Source organism: Oncorhynchus gorbuscha, unplaced genomic scaffold (genome assembly GCF_021184085.1).
Source record: "Oncorhynchus gorbuscha isolate QuinsamMale2020 ecotype Even-year unplaced genomic scaffold, OgorEven_v1.0 Un_scaffold_1581, whole genome shotgun sequence".
Classification (NCBI taxonomy): domain Eukaryota; kingdom Metazoa; phylum Chordata; class Actinopteri; order Salmoniformes; family Salmonidae; genus Oncorhynchus; species Oncorhynchus gorbuscha.
Genome location: NW_025746316.1, coordinates 20001 through 43078, shown reverse-complemented (window position 1 = coordinate 43078; position 23078 = coordinate 20001). Strand labels below are relative to the sequence as shown.

Sequence of the window (23078 nt, the reverse complement as noted above, 5' to 3'; positions counted from 1 at the left end):
CCATTTGCTAACTGATAACGGTATGTGACATTTGGATCTGAACCATTTGCTAACTGAAACTTCCCATTTGGCGCAGACTGAGATGGCCGCCATTTGCGATAACGGTATGTGACATTTGCGTTTGCTCCTAGGAAACTATGCAGTTTTTTGTTTTTTTATGTGTTATTTCTTACATTAGTACCCCAGGTCATCTTAGGTTTCATTACATACAGTCGAGAAGAACTACTGAATATAAGATCAGCCATTTGCAACTCACCATCAGTACGACCAAGAATATGTTTTGCTAACTGCGACGTGACATTTGGATCTGGATCCTGTGTTCTGCCTTACAAACAGGACAACGGAATGGATCGCATGCAGCGACCCAAGGAAACGACTCCTAAACCATTTGAAAAAGAGGGAAACGCGGCGGTGTTCTGGTCAGACTCCGAAAAAGGGCACATCGCGCACCACTTCCCAGTATTCTTCTTGCCAATGTCCAGTCTCTCGACAACAAGGTTGATGAAATCCGAGCAAGGGTGGCATTCCAGAGGGACATCAGAGACTGCAACGTTCTCTGCTTTACGGAGACATGGCTTACTGGGAAAACGCTATCCAGGGCGGTACAGCCAACGGGTTTCTCCACGCATCGCGCCGACAGAAACAAACATCTATCTGGTAAGAAGAGTGGAGGGGGCGTATGCCTCATGACTAACGGGACATGGTGTGATGAAGGAAACATACAGGAACTCAAATCCTTCTGTTCACCTGATTTAGAATTCCTCACAATCAAATGTAGACCGCATTATCTTCCAAGAGAATTCTCTTCGATTATAATCACAGCCGTATATATCCCCCCCAAGCAGACACATCGATGGCTCTGAACGAACTTTATTTAACTCTTTGCAAACTGGAAAACATTTATCCGGAGGCTGCATTCATTGTAGCTGGGGATTTTAACAAAGCCAATCTGAAAACAAGACTCCCTAAATTTTATCAGCATATCGATTGCGCAACCAGGGGTGGTAAAACCTTGGATCATTGTTACTCTAACTTCCGCGACGCATATAAGGCCCTGCCCCGCCCCCCTTTCGGGAAAGCTGACCACGACTCCATTTTGCTGATCCCTGCCTACAGGCAGAAATTAAAACAAGAGGCTCCCACGCTGAGGTCTGTCCAACGCTGGTCAGACCAAGCTGACTCTACACTCCAAGACTGCTTCCATCACGTGGACTGGGACATGTTTCGTATTGCGTCAGATGGGAATATTGACAAATACGCTGATTCGGTGTGCGAGTTCATTAGAACGTGCGTCGAAGATGTCGTTCCCATAGCAACGATAAAAACATTCCCTAACCAGAAACCGTGGATTGATGGCAGCATTCGCGTGAAACTGAAAGCGCGAACCACTGCTTTTAATCAGGGCAAGGTGTCTGGCAACATGACTGAATACAAACAGTGCAGCTATTCCCTCCGTAAGGCTATCAAACAAGCTAAGCGTCAGTACAGAGACAAAGTGGAATCTCAATTCAATGGCTCAGACACAAGAGGCATGTGGCAGGGTCTACAGTCAATCACGGACTACAAGATGAAATCCAGCCCAGTCACGGACCAGGATGTCTTGCTCCCAGGCAGACTAAATAACTTTTTGCCCGCTTTGAGGACAATACAGTGCCACTGACACGGCCTGCAACGGAAACATGCGGTCTCTCCTTCACTGCAGCCGAGGTGAGTAAGACATTTAAACGTGTTAACCCTCGCAAGGCTGCAGGCCCAGACGGCATCCCCAGCCGCGCCCTCCGAGCATGCGCAGACCAGCTGGCCGGTGTGTTTACGGACATATTCAATCAATCCCTATACCAGTCTGCTGTTCCCACATGCTTCAAGAGGGCCACCATTGTTCCTGTTCCCAAGAAAGCTAAGGTAACTGAGCTAAACGACTACCGCCCCGTAGCACTCACTTCCGTCATCATGAAGTGCTTTGAGAGACTAGTCAAGGACCATATCACCTCCACCCTACCTGACACCCTAGACCCACTCCAATTTGCTTACCGCCCAAATAGGTCCACAGACGATGCAATCTCAACCACACTGCACACTGCCCTAACCCACCTGGACAAGAGGAATACCTATGTGAGAATGCTGTTCATTGACTACAGCTCGGCATTCAACACCATAGTACCCTCCAAGCTCGTCATCAAGCTCGAGACCCTGGGTCTCGACCCCGCCCTGTGCAACTGGGTACTGGACTTCCTGACGGGCCGCCCCCAGGTGGTGAGGGTAGGCAACAACATCTCCTCCCCGCTGATCCTCAACACGGGGCCCCACAAGGGTGCGTTCTGAGCCCTCTCCTGTACTCCCTGTTCACCCACGACTGCGTGGCCACGCACGCCTCCAACTCAATCATCAAGTTTGCGGACGACACAACAGTGGTAGGCTTGATTACCAACAACGACGAGACGGCCTACAGGGAGGAGGTGAGGGCCCTTGGAGTGTGGTGTCAGGAAAATAACCTCACACTCAACGTCAACAAAACTAAGGAGATGATTGTGGACTTCAGGAAACAGCAGAGGGAACACCCCCTATCCACATCGATGGAACAGTAGTGGAGAGGGTAGCTAGTTTTAAGTTCCTCGGCATACACATCACAGACAAACTGAATTGGTCCACTCACACTGACAGCGTCGTGAAGAAGGCGCAGCAGCGCCTATTCAACCTCAGGAGGCTGAAGAAATTCGGCTTGTCACCAAAAGCACTCACAAACTTCTACAGATGCACAATCGAGAGCATCCTGGCGGGCTGTATCACCACCTGGTACGGCAACTGCTCCGCCCTCAACCGTAAGGCTCTCCAGAGGGTAGTGAGGACTGCACAACGCATCACCGGGGGCAAACTACCTGCCCTCCAGGACACCTACACCACCCGTTGTTACAGGAAGGCCATAAAGATCATCAAGGACATCAACCACCCGAACCACTGCCTGTTCACCCCGCTATCATCCAGAAGGCGAGGTCAGTACAGGTGCATCAAAGCTGGGACCGAGAGACTGAAAAACAGCTTCTATCTCAAGGCCATCAGACTGTTAAACAGCCACCACTAACATTGAGTGGCTGCTGCCAACACATTGACACTGACCCAACTCCAGCCATTTTAATAATGGGAATTGATGGGAAATGATGTAAATATATCACTAGCCACTTTAAACAATGCTACCTTATATAATGTTACTTACCCTACATTATTCATCTCATATGCATATGTATATACTGTACTCTACAACATCGACTGCATCCTTATGTAACACATGTATCACTAGCCACTTTAACTATGCCACTTTGTTTACTTTGTCTACACACTCATCTCATATGTATATACTGTACTCGATACCATCTACTGTATGCTGCTCTGTACCATCACTCATTCATATATCCTGATGTACATGTTCCTTATCCCCTTACACTGTGTATAAGACAGTAGTTTTGGAATTGTTAGTTAGATTACTTGTTGGTTATCACTGCATTGTCGGAACTAGAAGCACAAGCATTTCGCTACACTCGCATTAACATCTGCTAACCATGTGTATGTGACAAATAAAATTTGATTTGATTTGATGTGACATTTGGATCTGAACCATTTGCTAACTGATAACGGTATGTGACATTTGGATCTGAACCATTTGCTAACTGATAACGGTATGTGACATTTGGATCTGAACCATTTGCTAACTGATAACGGTATGTGACATTTGGATCTGAACCATTTGCTAACTGATAACGGTATGTGACATTTGGATCTGAACCATTTGCTAACTGATAACGGTATGTGACATTTGATCTGAACCATTTGCTAACTGATAACGGTATGTGACATTTGGATCTGAACCATTTGCTAACTGATAACGGTATGTGACATTTGGATCTGAACCATTTGCTAACTGATAACGGTATGTGACATTTGGATCTGAACCATTTGCTAACTGATAACGGTATGTGACATTTGGATCTGAACCATTTGCTAACTGATAACGGTATGTGACGGATCGTTAAAGTGTGTGAAACACACTATCAGAGAATACTTTTTCCAGGCTAGTACTCCATGAAAAGTGATGTGTTTGACTTCATCAGTGCAGTACCTTGTACAGTGAGCTCTGCCTTGGCCTCGATAGTGTTGTTAGTGATGTCTGCCATACAGCTGTAGACGCCTGCATCCTCCTCAGTCAGGTTGTAGATCAACAGACTGCCTCCTCCCACCAACTCCAACTTCCCCTCACTGCCAGACAAAACAACAGAGAGGTAGGAAAATTACAATTCACTTGTAGATTTCAGGAGGTAAATCGGCAGAGATTCGACACTTCCTCAGAGTGTTAGTGAGGAACGGCTGAGTGAGGAACGGCTGAGCAGCATGATTATCGTTCACGAGCTGGCGTCCTCGTTTCACATGTGATTCACAAGTTGCCACAGTATAGAACAGCTCTGTATGAGAGTCCTTTACATACCACCATAATACAGAGCCGACACAACGCAGACACACCCCTTGATTTATTACACATCTGATTGTTTTACAGCCTGAATTCAACATGGATTAAATACTCATCTACACCCAATACCCCAGAATGACTAAGTGAAAACATGTTTAGACATTTTTGCACATTTATTGAAAATGAAATACAGAAATATCTAGTTTACATAAATATTCACACCCCAGAATCAATACTTTGTAGAATCACCTTCGGCAGCGATGAAAGCTGTGAGTCTTTTTGGGTAAGTCTCTAAGAGCTTCCCACACCTGGATTGGGCAACCTTTGCCCTTTGTTCATTTCAAAAAGATGTCAAGCTCTGTCAAGTAGATTGTTGATCTTTGCTAGGCAGCCATTTTCATGTCTTGCCATAGATTTTAAAGCAGATTGAAGTAAAAACTGTAACTAGACCACTCATGAACATTCAATGTTGTCTTGGTAAGCAACTAATTTGACCTTGTGTAAAAATGTTAAAAAGCAGACAACTTCACCTTTCAGCAAGACGAGAACCTAAAACACATCTACCAATTGGTGCCCTTCTTTGCGAGGCGTTGAAAAACATCCCTAGACTTTGTGGTTGAATATTTGCTTGAAGTTCACTACTCAATTGAGGGACCTAACAGATAGTTGGTACAGAGAAGGAAGAGTCATTCAAAAATCATGTTAACCACTATTATTCAACAATGAATGAGTCCATGCAATATGTTATCTGATTAGTTCAGCACAGTTTTATTACTGAACGTTTTTAGGTTTGTGCCATAAAGTGGTTGAATACTTTTTGACTGGAGACATTTCAGCTTTGGAAAAAAATATAAAAACAAACAAATTCCACATTCACATTATGGAGAATTGTGTGTGAATACGTTCTGAAGGCACTGTAGATGCATGATTACTTGAGTTCTTGTGTTCAGCTAAAATGTGTGATTCAAGAGCATGAACGGTGACCCTCCCACTATAATACTGTTGATGACCCAGCACCAAGACATTCACACTAAGATGGTAACAGAGATGAGGTTCTCATTGGCTCTCCGACAACTGAATGGTATGAAGAACCCAATACTAGGTGGAAGCATCAATGAATTCCCTCAGGCCTGGGAGATTTGGTTACATGTGGATCCAAAATCACCCCTTTTCTCAACCTAAAGCAGCATCTCATCTTCCAACAAACCCAGTGACCTCCATCTTAAAGAGCTTGTCCTTTGAACTGCTCAATATTCCAGGAGGGTAGCAGGCCTCCGACAACAGTGTTGATTTAACTTGTGATGTAGAGGAAGAAATCAATAGGTTATGAAGGAGAGCACTGGTGAGAGAGAGTGTGTGTGTGTGTGTGTGTGTGTGTGTGTGTGTGTGTGTGTGTGTGTGTGTGTGTGTGTGTGTGTGTGTGTGTGTGTGTGTGTGTGTGTGTGTGTGTGTGTGTGTGTGTGTGTGTGTGTGTGTGTGTGTGTGTGTGTGTGTGTGTGTGTGTGTGTGTGTGTGTGTGTGTTAGTTACAGTAGGGAGAGAGTGGTACAGTAGGGAGAGAGTGATAGTAGAGAAAATAGCCCTTGGCGGTACCAGGAAACAGAGGGGAGGCAGAGATCGTAGAAATGCACACTGCAGAACCCACTGTCTGCGGGCCATCGATTTGATTTAAACTCCTGACGAGGTGGGATTTCCACCGCAGCGTGCACCCTTCCTGCTCTCTTTTTCACTTCCTCTCCCTCCCCACCACTTTGCCCTGCCTGTAATGGCTGCCTACAGCATCCTGTGCCACCTGATTGGCTGCCTACAGCACCCTGGGCCACCTGATTGGCTGCTTACAGCACCCTGGGCCACCTGATTGGCTGCTTACAGCACCCTGGGCCATCTGATTGGCTGCTTACAGCACCCTGGGCCATCTACTGTGTAACAGAGCTGTTTGTTGGACTGGGCCTCTACCTGCTGTCTGGATGACATCACACTGCTGACTGAGGGAAAGATGTGGCTTGTTCCGAGCACAATTCCAATGATCTTCACATCGCCTGGATTGACAATGGATAGACTGTTGGTGTGGCCAAAGGCATGATTGAACCCATTCATATATGTTGATAAGATTAGTGGAACTGCCCCAGCAGAAAGTTTTGAATGAACACTTGTGAAATAACAACACACACTGCAGTAAGTGAATATTATTTTGGTCCCAGTGTGACAACAGCCTCTTGTTCAGAGTGTGAGTGCTATTCGCTGAGACGTTCCCAGAGGTGAATGGCTGGTTGGTTGGCTGGTGGTGCAGTCGACTGCAGCCTATAGGACGGGAGTCCACACAGCAGTCCAGACCCAACCACAGATTGTATAAGAGGGGAACAGTAGCTGCAGTCAGAACATCATAACAGTAACTCATAAAGGAGTATTTTGTCCTCTCCCCAGGTCCTGAGACCGCTTTATGAAACAGGCCACAAACACCTTGCTCTAGCTGGCTTCTCTCCCTTCTTCTCAGGGCCTCCAAAATGTTGTCATGTTCTTTTAGTAGGTGTAGGAGTTGGGGCCATTCAAAAGACAGTGTGGAATTGAACAGATCAATAGGATTCCTGTAGTCCTTGTAGAAGAGTCACTGGGCTCCATTGAAGGCCTTCGCTCCACCAGGGCGTCTACTCTCATTGACAGTGGCATTGTGACACAGTGTGGAATTGAACAGATCAATAGGATTCCTGTAGTCCTTGTAGAAGAGTCGCTGGGCTCCATTGAAGGCCTTCGCTCCACCAGGGCGTCTACTCTCATTGACAGTGGCATTGTGACACAGTGTGGAATTGAACAGATCAATAGGATTCCTGTAGTCCTTGTAGAAGAGTCGCTGGGCTCCATTGAAGGCCTTCGCTCCACCAGGGCGTCTACTCTCATTGACAGTGGCATTGTGACACAGTGAGGTGCAGGTATTGAAGATGTCAATACCTTTTCACTACATCCAGAAAGGCTACGTAGGAAAGTCACATAGTTACAGTCTCTCCACGCTTTACAACAATGAGATCTTAAAATGACTTCAGTTTAAGACGTCAGCACTCTCACCTTTCAGTCAATGAGGAAAGATTGTGAGTCAGTTGAAAGGATTGAATCAGTAACACGGGAAGCAATATGGCCGAGCTCCACGGTCGCGGCTAATTCCTCCCTATGCTGTATTCAAATCTGAGCCGGAGCTGTTGTGACCGTGAGATATGCCACATCCCCGTGGTAACAGAGACTCTTCAGTGGAAGAGGCAGGAGCCTGGGCATAATTAAAAACGCATTACACAGTCCTCACCTACAAAGGGCCTTTTAATTAGCTCCAAATTTTCACTGTCACTTAGCATCCGTTCGCTGCCACGAGGACGCTAGACACGCTATCGGAGAACGGTATTGAGTGCGAGGTGAGATGTCGCAGGTACCGGTTGATATGGCGCTAATTGGGCTCGCACTTTGTATGAAAGCTAGAGATATGGTGCTATTGTCACTTTCACCTGGCAGAGAGAGCCGAGTCACTGGCGTGCTTGGAAGTGTTGATGTACTGATGAAGTATGTCTGGCTGCAAGGATGTACAGCTGGGTCGTCAGGTGGCTACATAACATGGATGTACAGCTGGGTCGTCAGGTGGCTACATAACGTGGATGTTCAGCTGGGTCGTCAGGTGGCTACATAACGTGGATGTACAACTGGGTCGTCAGGTGGCTACATAACGTGGATGTACAACTGGGTCGTCAGGTGGCTACATAACATGGATGTACAGCTGGGTCGTCAGGTGGCTACATAACGTGGATGTACAGCTGGGTCGTCAGGTGGCTACATAACGTGGATGTACAGCTGGGTCGTCAGGTGGCTACATAACGTGGATGTACAGCTGGGTCGTCAGGTGGCTACATAACATGGATGTATAGCTGGGTCGTCAGGTGGCTACATAACATGGATGTACAGCAGGGTTCTCCAGGTGGCTACATAACATATGGATGTATAGCTGGGTAGTTACAGGTGGCTACATAACATGGATGTACAGCAGGGTCATCAGGTGGTGAGGATTTGAGTAGACTGAAGAGAGGAGCGTAGGTTTCTCCCACACTGTAGCGGAAAATTCCTTTTTTTTTACCCCCAATTTCATGGAATCCAATTGGTAGTTACAGTCTTGTCTCAACGCTGCAACTCCCATACGGACTTGGGAGAGGCGAAGGTCGAGAGCCATACTGCTTCTTGACACAATGCCCACTTAACCCGGAAGCCAGCCACGCCAATGTGTCAGAGGAAAAACTGTACACCTGGCGACCGTGTCAGCGTGCACTGCGCCCGGCCCGCCACAGGAGCCGCTAGTGCCCAATAGGACAAGGACATCCCTGCCGGACAAACCCTCCCCTAACCCACACTGGGCCAATCCTATATCTGTCCGACACTGGGCCAATAGGGAGCCACCCCATGGGTCTCCATGGGAGAGGAACCTAGGACTTCCTATAGCCCAGGTTCCTATATCTGTTCTCTGTCCAGGCTCCCAGCGAGCCCAGGTTCCAATATCTGTCCAGGCTCCCAGCGAGCCCAGGTTCCAATATCTGTCCTCTGTCCAGGCTCCCAGCGAGCCAAGGTTCCTATATCTGTTCTCTGTCCAGGCTCCCAGCGAGCCCAGGTTCCTATATCTGTTCTCTGTCCAGGCACCCAGCGAGCCCAGGTTCCAATATCTGTTCTCTGTCCAGGCACCCAGCGAGCCGAGGTTCCTATATCTGTTCTCTGTCCAGGCTCCCAGCGAGCCCAGGTTCCTATATCTGTTCTCTGTCCAGGCTCCCAGCGAGCCCAGGTTCCTATATCTGTCCAGGCTCCCAGCAAGCCCAGGTTCCTATATCTGTCCAGGCTCCCAGCGAGCCCAGGTTCCAATATCTGTCCAGGCTCCCAGCGAGCCCAGGTTCCTATATCTGTTCTCTGTCCAGGCTCCCAGCGAGCCCAGGTTCCAATATCTGTCCAGGCTCCCAGCGAGCCCAGGTTCCTATATCTGTCCAGGCTCCCAGCGAGCCCAGGTTCCAATATCTGTCCAGGCTCCCAGCGAGCCCAGGTTCCTATATCTGTCCAGGCTCCCAGCGAGCCCAGGTTCCAATATCTGTCCAGGCTCCCAGCGAGCCCAGGTTCCTATATCTGTTCTCTGTCCAGGCTCCCAGCGAGCCCAGGTTCCTATATCTGTTCTCTGTCCAGGCTCCCAGCGAGCCCAGGTTCAATATGAGAACAACAATTTGAATATGAGTTGTGACTCCAGCGCTGTGCCTCTGCATCTGAAGCTGGCAGAGGTCACACACACATGCTGAGCTCATCTCTCTCATTTTTGATAGAGCTGTCGGTCTCTAGAAACGGAAGTGGAATATCCGGTGCTGCACTGGGCATTGGTTGTCCGGCCCGGTCACACTATCTAAACAGCACCAGAGGGGAATCGTAACACTCATAACAAAACATTCATTATTAAATGGGCAGGAGTGAGTCGTTCACACTCAACCTTTTTTTTAATGACTCACCCTCTCGCTTTCATTTTTTTTGTGACCAACTTTTTCTTTAGTTTGTCATTTTTCCAGAAGGGGTTTAAAAGGTACAGGTTTTACATTCTAAATCCTGTTCATTCAGATATAGTCACACATTCAGTTGGAATATTTGCGTGACATATTTCAAAAACTAGCAGAGAAATACAACAAAGACAAACAGCTTAAACAGTTTAGCAATGTTCTGTATGCAAGGAAAACAAACAAGACCCTCCCCAACCCATTCTACCCAACCTCCTCTGTCCCCAATCCCTCACCCGCATCCTCCCTCCCCACCAGAAAACCATGTTTCCCATCCCTTCCCACCCTGCATAGCCCCCCCCCCCCAGATGAAAGCATGCCTAGCACCCCCTCCCATCCCTTCCTGCATAGCCCCCCCCCCAGATGAAAGCATGCCTAGCACCCCCTCCCATCCATCCCCTGAGTCTCACCTTACATTTCCCCAGAGGCAGTAGGGATGACAACACATTATATTGATGGTGTGTGAATTTAACCATATTGCTATCCTGGCTGAGTAATCTAAATGTAAGAAGTACTTTTGGGTGTCAGGGAAAATATATGGGAGTAAAAAGCACATATTTTCTTTAGGAATGTAGTGAAGTAAAAGTATAAGTTGTCAAAAATATAAATAGTAAAGTAAAGTACAGATACCCCAAAAAACGACTTAAGTAATACTTCTCTCTCTCCCGTCCGCCCGCTCGCCTGCCTGCTTGGCTGCGCTGCACGGTGAATGCAAACTATTGTGCAGCAGACCCAGGTGTTAGCACTCAGGGAGAAAGCAGGCTGAACCTCCCTCTTTGGCTGGGGCACAATCGGCACTGTGGTGCATTTGGAAAGAGCTTTTGGGGGTGGAGGGGTGAAGAAAACATTCCATTTCATTTGAGAGCCCCTATCGGGGTTGTAGATGGGTGCTTTCTTTATGCAAACAGATAACATCTGTTGATCTGTGGGGAAACTGCGAGGACAAGCCAGCTTTAGACGGCTCTGAGCTAACAGCGGTATAAGAACAGACGTAAAATAAAAATGAATGCGAAAAGACCCAGCCTTGGCATGGCCTCTTGAATGAGTCATCCATGAAAGTGTTTGTTTTCCTCCGTCTCGTAATGGAAACCCACAAGGCCCTAAGATGGAACTACTCCTGCAAACCTTATTTTGATTTGCTTTTCACCAGAGCACTGAGACGACGGTGTACCGGTCTTTGGATTAGCGTATCACAAAGCTCGCAACCTACGTAAAATACACACATCAGAGGAATGTTCTTCTGGCAAGGTTAGGGTATGGAGGAAGGCCCTGTATATGTCATTGGTAACTGAGTGCAGGGTAAGGACAGTGGATGCCATGGGGGAGAGAGCCATGTCTGGGATGTGTAGACGAAACAGACAGACTGTAAAGAGTTCTCCTCAGCTCCAGTGGCAGAGAATAGCATGTCTGTCTGTTGTCCCAACTAACATGGCAGTGATGTCACTCCAAGTCTTCACAGATCATTCTAGCAGCAGTGAGAAACAGCCAATCCGATAACAGATACAGCCACGGAACTCTGGTAAGAATCAAGCATAGGTATGTGTTACTGGCCAACTGTAATAGAAACACAAGTGACTGTAAACTTTAAATCAGGGACCAAGTTCATTCAAAGAGTTTGTAAAATGCAAAAAATTGTTGCTAAACCATCAATGACCTCCAATGTGTTTCATTCTGACAGTATTAATAGGACGTACAATAACATGAGCATTTATGAGTCTCTTCTCCGAGCCTAAGCTCTCGAGGTGAGGGAGCCATTTTTTTTTGTGTTCCGATGACACATGATTTGTGCCTGCCCACCAACACCGCAGCAGAGCGTTACGCCACGACGGCGTTTCCACGCACGCTCCAAACCCGTTTAATAAGTGGGTTATAAATCTGCCGTGCAGAAACGGCGAGCTAGCAAAAGGCGGGGACTCGCCGTTAATCTTGTTAATGCTGACGCTGCACAAAAGAACGAGCGAAAATCACAGCCCATTAACATTGATAGGTGGCGTCTGACGGGCCTTCTCCCAGACGTGGAGGAAAACTGCTGCCTAACATCTATATATTTCTATGTTGTGTCAATTTTCAGGGCCTCTTAAAAAAATCATTTTTAAAGAGAGCCGGCAGGGAGAGTGCAGCGATTAACCTAAAATTGGATCGAGAACGGAGGTCTTGCAAACTAGAAATCAATCAGAGGTTGGGGAGGGCGGAGTGAGCAATAGTGCTGTAATCAGTGTACAATGAGGCTGGGCCAACTTCTAACTAGCACAAAGCAGTAGGCAACCCAGCGGCCGCCCATAACGAGCAGATGGAAATGATCATGTCTGTCTGAGCAGCTACAGTCCATCACCAAGCCTATTCACGCCTCTATTGGGGATTACTACAAGATCAGGTTATCAGGTGAACTTACTCAGGGCTGTGTTGCCTACAGTGTGCCACTAACTTTGAGGAAAGGCGAGGAGGTCATTTCCTCTACTCTGATAGAGCAGAAACAATGCTCAGAAAATGAGAATGTCAAGGACGCGACGACAGCGATGGGGAAAGCATGGAGGATACAGACGACCGTATATTATAAAAAGGTACAGTGTGAGCTGGGAGAGATCAGGGGCACAGAAGCCATGAGGTCCTATTGCCGCCCCCGCCGGTAACGCCACACTCCAGCACAGGAAGTAGGACTTCCCAAAGCCACAGAGGGTAGAAAGTCATCCCATTACAGTCCCACTGAAAAACACATTTACCCCGCTGAATACCAGTCATACACAAGTAAATATCATAAACCAAATCATATTGAAATGAGGGAGCCAAGACAAGAAGAGAGCCGCTCTGAGAGGCTTGAGGCATATGATTTACATGCAATGTCAACCCCGTCGCTTGCCAGTGATGCATTATTCATCCATTTTATTGACTGCCGGGGATTCTATTAGGTGATAGCAGGATATTTGCCAGAACAAAAGCTGACGGTCTCTTTCATGATCGTTGGCCTTGTGTGTACAGAGCTGATTGACGGGCAACTCAGAGTCGCTACAAGACTGGCTGTTTTGTAGGAGATTCAAGACGGGGTGAGGAGATCAATTTATATTCAACACGCAACTTGCAACATACCATCCTGCTAGTGCTTAAACCAGATTAATGGCAAATCTTATGTCTTTGGCTATAGGTATTTTTTACAAAGCTTCAGTGTGTCTGGGTCAGAGAATTAGGAACGAGGCTTCTTCACTTGTAAAGGAAAGGGGGAGACCTAGTCAGTTGTACAACTGAATGAATTCAACTGAAATGTGTCTTCCGCATTTAAGCCAACCCCTCTGATCAGAGGTGTGGGGGGCTGTTTTAATCCACATCATCGGTGCCTGGGGATCAGTGTTTTTATTTGACCTTTATTTAACTAGGCAAGTCAGTTAATTAAGAACTAAATCTTATTTACAATGACGGCCTACCGGGGAACAGTGTTTATTTATTTGTTTGTATTTAACTAGGGAAGTCAGTTAATTAAGAACAAAATCTTATTAAAAATGACAGCCTACCGGGGAACAGTGTTTATTTATTTGTTTGTATTTAACTAGGGAAGTCAGTTAATTAAGAACAAAATCTTATTAAAAATGACAGCCTACCTGGGAAGAGTAGGTTAACTGCCTTGTTCAGGGACAGAACAACATAATTTTACCTTGTCAGCTTTTGGTTACTGGCCCAACGCTCCTACCCACTAGGCTATCTCCTGCACATAGCGTCTTTTAAAAGGGTCACCTGTCATGACTTACGCTCCTACCCACTAGGCTATCTCCTGCCCATAGCGTCTTTTAAAAGGGTCACCTGTCATGACTTACGCTCCTAACCACTAGGCTATCTCCTGGCCTTAGCGTCTTTTAAAAGGGTCACCTGTCATGACTTACGCTCCTACCCACTAGGCTATCTCCTGCCCATAGCGTCTTTTAAAAGGGTCACCTGTCATGACTTCATCCCACTGCCCGACACTAGCAGATCCACACCACCAGGGGGCTACATAGGGACACAGCCTTGCAGATGCTACTGATTTGACCTCAGAGCTAGAATGTACAGGCAGAAGTAGCAGAAGTAAAAGACTGAGCATCATCTTTTTCCCTTATACATTATCAGGGTAGAGACACCATGTTATATGTTATGACCAGCTCTTGCAACAGCTACATGTTGCAAAACGTCTAACAGAGTAAATACAGAGCTGACTGCAGCAGTAATCATTATTATTGCTCATCTGCGGCCCCACAGTGGTCTGGGTCTGCGGACCCACAGTGGTCTGGGTCTGCGGACCCACAGTGGTCTGGGTCTGCGGACCCACAGTGGTCTGGGTCTGCGGACCCACAGTGGTCTGGGTCTGCGGACCCACAGTGGTCTGGGTCTGCGGACCCACAGTGGTCTGGGTCTGCGGACCCACAGTGGTCTGGGTCTGCGGACCCACAGTGGTCTGGGTCTGCGGACCCACAGTGGTCTGGGTCTGCGGACCCACAGTGGTCTGGGTCTGTGGACCCACATGTGCACACTCCCCCCCACACTAAAATTACGATCAAAACATGTTGGCTACCCCCCTCTTGCCAGCGGAGATAAAAACATATATATATATTGTTTAAGAGTAGTTTTTTGCAATTGTACACATTTTGCCATAAGGTGGAGAGAAAAGTTAAGATTCATTTTTTTTATTTTTGCATTTTCCAATTAAAACAAAAATAAAAAGATATCAGACAATATAACAAATGACAACCCTACAAGACAACAGACGTGTGTACATAAAAATATACATGTATTTTTTTAATACACACAAATATACAATAAAATAAAGTCAAAATAAAAAAATGAGACGTTAGATCATAACGAGCTTTGGCTCCTGCCGTAGGCTACATATTATACATTAAGTGTGAAACATTATGTGAGGATTACATAGAGATGCAATCAATATGATGTGAGATTCTCCATATAGTCAATAAAAGGTTGCCAAATTCTGTAAAATGTCTAACTTATTCCTCAAGCAGTAAGTGATTTTCTCCAGTGGGATACGACTATTAACTTCTGATAGACACATTGCAACCGGCAGGGAGGAATCAAATATCCATTTCAAGGCAATACATTTCTTGGCAATCGCTAGCAATATTTCTGTTAGGCAAAGCCAAACTATAAAGCTAAGACTGGAATTAGTGAAGTTACCCAGTAGACAGACCTCCGGGTCTAAAGGGAATGCAACCCCATGAATTGAGGATCCTGTATCTCAAACCCCCTGCCAGAAACCGTGTGGTTTTGAACACTGCCAAGTGGAATGAAGGAATGTTCCTTCATCTGAGCCACATCTAAAACATAGGGAGGAGATATCAGGGTTGAACTTGTGCAATCTAGACGGTGTGATATTGAGCTGATGGAGGAAATTAAACTGGATAACTGCTTAGAAATGTAATATGTTATCCGAGTGAGACTGACTAACAAAATCAATGGGGGAGCCACAGCCGTTAATTTGACCATGATTACTAAGTTTAGATTGGTCAATTATTCTAGCAGCCAGCTATCAAAAAAATGTCAGCTGACAAGCTAAAGGAGTGACTCTCAGTGACCGACATAAGCTAAAGGAGTGACTCTCAGTGACCGACATAAGCTAAAGGAGTGACTCTCAGTGACCGACATAAGCTAAAGGAGTGACTCTCAGTGACCGACATAAGAGAAAGGAGTGACTCTCAGTGACCGACATAAGCTAAAGGAGTGACTCTCAGTGACCGACATAAGCTAAAGGAGTGACTCTCAGTGACCGACATAAGCTGCTAAAGGAGTGACTCTCAGTGACCGACATAAGCTAAAGGAGTGACTCTCAGTGACCGACATAAGCTAAAGGAGTGACTCTCAGTGACCGACATAAGCTAAAGGAGTGACTCTCAGTGAGACCTCTCTAAGAAACAGACTGACCGACATAAGCTAAAGAAGTGACTCTCAGTGACCGACATAAGCTAAAGGAGTGACTCTCAGTGACCGACATAAGCTAAAGGAGTGACTCTCAGTGACCGACATAAGCTAAAGTTGAAGAATGACTCTCAGTGACCGACATAAGCTAAAGGAGTGACTCTCAGTGACCGACATAAGCCCTGTAAAGGAGGACTCTCAGTGACCGACATAAGAGAAAAACTGCTCATTCACAACCACAGCCACTGTTGAGTAGAATGAATCTCCAGACCTCTCTAAGAAACAGAATGGCCAGAGGAGACCCTGTATAGGAGGCCCTGTAGAGGAGACCCTGTAGAGGAGACCCTGTAGAGAATCTGCTCATTCACAACCACTGTTGAGTAGAATGAATCTCCAGACCTCTCTAAGAAACAGACTGGCCAGAGGAGACCCTGTAGAGGCGACCCTGTAGAGGAGACCCTGTAGAGGAGACCCTGTAGAGAATCTGCTCATTCACAACCACTGTTGAGTAGAATGAATCTCCAGACCTCTCTAAGAAACAGACTGGCCAGAGGAGACCCTGTAGAGGCGGCCCTGTAGAGGAGACCCTGTAGAGAATCTGCTCATTCACAACCACTGTTGAGTAGAATGAATCTCCAGACCTCTCTAAGAAACAGACTGGCCAGAGGAGACCCTGTAGAGGCGGCCCTGTAGAGGAGACCCTGTAGAGGAGACCCTGTAGAGGAGACCCTGTAAAGGAGTCCCTGTAGAGAAACTGCTCATTCACAACCACTGTTGAGTAGAATGAATCTCCAGACCTCTCTAAGAAACAGACTGGCAAGAGGAGACCCTGTAGAGACGACCCTGTAGAGGAGTCCCTGTAGAGGAGTCCCTGTAGAGGAGTCCCTGTAGAAACGACCCTGTAGAGGAGTCCCTGTAGAAACGACCCTGTAGAGGAGTCCCTGTAGAAACGACCCTGTAGAGGAGTCCCTGTAGAGGAGTCCCTGTAGAGGAGTCCCTGTAGAGGAGACCCTGTAGAGGAGACCCTGTAGAGGAGACCCTGTAGAGGAGACCCTGTAGAGGAGACCCTGTAGAGGAGACCCTGTAGAGGAGACCCTGTAGAGGAGACCCTGTAGAAACGACCCTGTAGAGGAGTCCCTTTAGAGGAGTCCCTGTAGAAACGACCCTGTAGAGGAGACCATGTAGAGGAGTCCCTGTAGAGAAACTGTAGATCCCTCTCCCTCCAACTCTCCATCTTAAAACATATTCTCTCTGACTCATCCTATAAACTGTTTTTTTATCAGGCCAGAGATGCTACCGCAGCGAGACGTCAACCACCTTTGAGTGTCACCGCCAGAACTTGAACATAAATCAACATCGTCCTCTTACCGAGTCATCGCCATCTCCACACATCTCCATAAACTTCCTGTCATGGGAGATACGGGATTCATAGTCTACTTCAACAGCTCTGATAGCAATACGGTTCCATACAGTCGACCAATTATGAGGCTCAGTACGGATTCCCTCCTCTTTTCCTCCCTCCGTTCCAATTATTACAAAGTGACAGGGTTTCTCTTCCTCTGAAGTCTTCCTGGGAGGGAAGGGACGCGCTGAAGGAGAAACAAGATCAGATCTCCACTCTGCCAGCGGTTGTTTAATTGTCAATCCTGTGTTACAATGTTAGAATGGCCTAACTTAATGTATTCAGCACACGGCTGTGCGTGTTCCTGGGTAAAGTGGCCTGGGTAAGAAAGGAGGACCTCCCATTTGTTCAGCACAAGCTCTAATTAACAATGTAAGCACCCTCTCAACCCCCCATCCCAGAGTACCACAATGATATTTGGAATGTGCGCAATGAAGAACATCTATTGTAATGAATATTTAACTCAACTCTCCTTTTATCAGTCTGCCACACTCAGCTGTAGTTTTCAAAAATGACACACTGCATCCAAGACCAATATACCAAGATAGTGAGAGAGTCAACTCTACCAGGACTGAGACAGAGGCTGATATGAAAGTGTCTGACACTACGTTGAAGATGTTCTCTCCTTAGAAGGAGACAATGTCCTTGTCAAGCTGAACTTCAGAAGAGGCGTGATAAAATGTGCGAGACAACGTTCTTCACCAAAATAATGAGCTCTCATCTCTCGTCTCGGTTTCTTAGCCTGTCTCCTTCACTTACATACTTATTACCGGAAGGGACAAACTGAAAACACGGCTGTGTGGTAACCAGGTAAACCTTACACAAACCAAGGCGGGAACTTTGGAATTGGCCAGAACTCGACCATGTGTGTGTGTGTGTCAGTGTGTAGAGTCCTGTGAATGTGTATAGAGACCGTGCAAAAATGAAAATGAATACAAGGGTTAACTCAGCCACATAGCCACTCTGTTAGCTATTCTGTCCTCACAGCTCTCCCAGGGGTTAGGCTTGACAACTCTCCCAAGGGGTTAGGCTTGACACAACTCTCCCAAGGGGTTTGGCTTGACACAACTCTCCCAAGGGGTTTGGCTTGATCCACAGGTCTCCCAGGGGTTAGGCTTGACACAACTCTCCCAAGGGGTTTGGCTTGATCCACAGGTCTCCCAGGGGTTAGGCTTGACACAACTCTCCCAAGGGGTTTGGCTTGACACAACTCTCCCAAGGGGTTTGGCTTGACACAACTCTCCCAAGGGGTTTGGCTTGACACAACTCTCCCAAGGGGTTTGGCTTGACACAACTCTCCCAAGGGGTTTGGCTTGACACAACTCTCCCAAGGGGTTTGGCTTGATCCACAACTCTCCCAAGGGGTTTGGCTTGACACAACTCTCCCAAGGGGTTTGGCTTGATCCACAGGTCTCCCAGGGGTTAGGCTTGACACAACTCTCCCAAGGGGTTTGGCTTGACACAACTCTCCCAAGGGGTTTGGCTTGATCCACAGGTCTCCCAGGGGTTAGGCTTGACACAGATTTACTAGGGGTTTGGTTTGATCCACAGGTCTCCCAAATAGTTAGGCTTGATCCACAGCTCTCCCAAGGGGTTAGGCTTGACACAACTCTCCCAAGGGGTTTGGTTTGACACAGCTCTCCCAGGGGAGGGCTAAGAGTGTGACACTCTCCCGGGGTTTAAATTTCTGAACTCCCCGACACTGCTGGCAGCCCAACCTTGTTGTCTCCCTGCTTAAGTGGCAGTATTGTTGGCCCCGTCGGTGGTGCGCTCAGAAACTCAGGCCCGTGGCGTTAACACCTCGGGGTACAGGCGCCAGCTCTTTAAGTGTTTGCACTTTGGGCACAAGACACAAAGGAAGCTGGTACTGCTATAGGAGTGTGACTAGGAACGTCTGAAGGCTAGAGGAACATAGTCACACTACCTTACGGACATGTTAAATGACTGATTCAATCATCAAATTGATTCAAACACTACAAATGAACACAACTTGATTTCTGTGCTAATATGGATGGATATAAACAAAGTAACTTATGGCAATGAGATGAAAAAAGTATTTCCAGTGAGACAGCCATTTGAGGTCATTTACAGCCATTTGAGGTCATTTACAGCCATTTGAGGTCATCAGCCATTTGAGGTCATTTACAGCCATTTGAGGTCATCAGCCATTTGAGGTCATTTACAGCCATTTGAGGTCATTTACAGCCATTTGAGGTCATTTACAGCCATTTGAGGTCATTTACAGCCATTTGAGGTCATTTACAGCCATTTGAGGTCATTTACAGCCATTTGAGGTCATTTACAGCCATTTGAGACATTTGATTTATACTGTTGAGTTGGAAGAAATGGGTTCACAAGGAATACACCTTTAAAATCCTATCTAAGAATAGGGCTTTCGGGTCCAACTCACCTCTCCTCAACAAGCTTGTCTCCCACCATCCATCGGACGTAGGGTGTTGGATAACCCGTCACCACACACGGCAGCAGCAAACTGGCCCCCACCACTTTGGTCACAGGAAGTGGCTCTACCAGGAACTCCAGTTCTCTCTCCTCTCCGGTTTCTGTCCAAACAAAGAACAGGGTTGACCTCTGGTTAACGTGTGTCATCATTCCTCACTTCCAAAGACTCCCATCGTGAGATCTGATCTGGATCAGTAAAATGAACAACACCTCTGGTGACCACTCAGGAGGTCACCCAACTGGCTGAACTGCTTTGCCCAATGTTAACCCCTTGAGATGGCGAAAAGACAGTGACTCTGAAGGTATGATTAACCTCTTAATTAATAACCTCTTAATTAATTTAAGATTTTTGTTTTTGTTTTTTGGGGGGGGGTCATTTCAAGAAATTAGTTGAAATTCCCTTGCATTAATTTTCAATGTGGCGGCAGGGTAGCCTAGTGGTTAGAGTGTTGGACTAGTAACCGGAAGGTTGCAAGTTCAAACCCCCGAGCTGACACGGTACAAATCTGTCGTTCTGCCCCTGAACAGGCAGTTAACCCACTGTTCCCAGGCCGTCATTGAAAATAAGAATTTGTTCTTAACTGACTCTCTCTCTCTCGCCATGAGGCCAGGTCAAATGTGTTCATGCTGGAGGTAAATGACTTGAGTGGAGGAGACCATGTACAAGTCTCTCAATGTGTTCAACTGGCAGTAATGTCTGACCACGAGGGGTCTGCACCGAGTATCGGCCACTAGTAGTCTACAGACATAGCAGCGGGAAGTAGTTTGGGCGGGGGAAGTGGATGCAGATTATTTGTTGTGCCAGAGCTGAAGATGTCTATAATCGGGGTGCTAATACAGGACTAGTAAAGGCCCACTGCACTAATTTTGTGATTTTTTTATTTAATTTTTAAAAATGAATGTATTTGAGTGTTTACCAGCATTCATAACTGTCTGATAACAGTTAATATGATAATACTTGTGGAATATAAAAATACTTGCATGATACGTTTTACAGTTTCTTGAAATACTTTGCAAATGCAACTTATTTCTATGTGAAAACTGAAACGGTCAATTAAGTCCTTTTCCATGTTAGTAGACACTCTTATCCACAGCAACTAATAGTAGTGAGCACATACATTTAATACTGGTCCCCTGTGGGAATCCAACCCACAACCATAGCACATCAGGAACAATGCTCTACCAGATACAAACATATTACTGTAGACACCATGCTCTACCAGATACAACCATAGTACTGTAGACACCATGCTCTACCAGATATAACCATAGTACTGTAGACACCATGCTCTACCAGATACAGCCATAGTACTGTAGACACCATGCTCTACCAGATACAACCATATTACTGTAGACAGCATGCTCTACCAGATACAACCATAGCACTACAGACACCATGCTCTACCAGATACAACCATAGCACTACAGACACCATGCTCTACCAGATACAACCATAGTACACCATGCTCTAGACAACCATGCTACAGACACCATACCAGATACAACCATAGTACACTACAGACACCATGCTCTACCAGATGAGCCACATCATCACACACCACTTGATGTCTCAATGTACTCAATTACTGTAGTGTACATAGTTTTCTTCATGGTGATAGAAAGTCTACAGGTACAACCCTAGAGGACCAGCCTATGTACAACACAGTAATGTACATTTACATTAAGTGGTTTGAAAGGATGGTAAATTAATACTGCACAAATAGTGGTTGTTTTCCATGTTATTTGATCAAGAAAAATATCTAATTTGATGTGGATGTTTTGTGTCTTTGCCCAGAACGTTGAACCTTTTGATGAAAGTGTTTCAGGACAGGGTTTTGTTCTTTCTAGATTCCATTAGAATGACAACAGCAGAGAAAGGAACAGGGAAACGACTGACAATTCTAACGATTGAATGCTGTAAGATACCGTTCTTAATTCTAAACTGGGTGGTTCGAACTCTGAATGCTGATTGGCTGAAAGCCATGGTATATCAGATCGTATACCATGGGAATAACAAAATCATTTTTTACTTGACTTTGGTAACCAGTTTATAATAGCAATAAGGCACCTTGGGGGTTTGTGGTATATGGCCAATATACCACGGCTAAAAACTGTATCCAGGCACTCCACGTTGCGTCTTGCATAAGAACAGCTCTTAGCCGTGGTATATTGGCCGTATACCACATCCCCTAAGGCCTTATTGCTTAATTCTACAATTACTGTACCTTTTATTTCCTCTGCCAAAGCAGAGATGCTGAAGAAAGGTTATTGCACGCACTACAGACGTCTAGATCGGTCCTTGTTATATAGTATCTATAGTATTACCTGGCAGTATGTAGAGCTATATAGTATCTATAGTATTACCTGGCAGTATTGTGAGCTGGGCCTCTTCACTGGTCTTGGCGGGCCCAGCGTTCTCCACCATGCAGCGGTAGAGCCCAGCGTCGGCCTCCGAAGCGTTGCTCACCACCAGGGCTCCGTTGGGTAGCTGCACCAGCCTAGAGCTCAGCTCCAGGGGCTCACGCTCACGCTCCCACCGGGCTAAAGGCACCAGGTCTGGGTTGACATCGCAGGCCAGAACCTGGCTGTCTCCCAGGCGTATGCTGGCTGCTGCTGGCTGGCTGGAGAACCGGGGCATACCTGGGGAGGAAGCGGGAGGAGGGTTGGTGTTAAAAGTTCATGTTTTTCATTTCTGTTCTGCTGTTGCATTGATGACACATAAGCATGTTTGCGTTGAGAGGAGAGCGAGAGCGAGGAGGAGAGCGAGAGCGAGAGGAGGAGGAGAGCGAGAGCGAGAGAGAGCGAGAGAGAGAGGAGGAGAGCGAGAGAGAGAGGAGGAGGAGAGAGCGAGAGAGAGCGAGAGGAGGAGAGCGAGAGAGAGGAGGAGAGCGAGAGAGAGGAGGAGAGCGAGAGAGAGGAGGAGAGCGAGAGAGAGGAGGAGAGCGAGAGAGGAGGAGAGCGAGAGAGGAGGAGAGCGAGAGAGAGGAGGAGAGCGAGAGAGAGGAGGAGAGCGAGAGAGAGGAGGAGAGCGAGAGAGAGGAGGAGAGCGAGAGAGAGGAGGAGAGCGAGAGAGAGGAGGAGAGCGAGAGAGAGGAGGAGAGCGAGAGAGAGGAGGAGAGCGAGAGAGAGAAGGAGAGCGAGAGGAGGAGAGCGAGAGGAGGAGAGCGAGAGGAGGAGAGCGAGAGGAGGAGAGCGAGAGGAGGAGAGCGAGAGGAGGAGAGCGAGAGGAGGAGAGCGAGAGAAGGAGAGCGAGAGAAGGAGAGCGAGAGAAGGAGAGCGAGAGGAGGAGAGCGAGAGGAGGAGAGCGAGAGGAGGAGAGCGAGAGG

At 46.9% G+C, this 23078-nt stretch overlaps 1 protein-coding gene across 1 annotated transcript in view; it reads right to left on the bottom strand.

Annotated features, from left to right (window-relative positions):
• LOC124023307 (neogenin-like) overlaps positions 1 to 23078 on the bottom strand; it is a 117031-nt gene that overhangs the window by 83559 nt on the left and 10394 nt on the right. The window contains 3 exon segments of the mRNA XM_046337819.1: positions 4112 to 4248; positions 19703 to 19853; positions 22117 to 22392. Coding sequence (XP_046193775.1) covers positions 4112 to 4248; positions 19703 to 19853; positions 22117 to 22390 — 562 coding nt within the window. The 5' untranslated portion in view covers positions 22391 to 22392.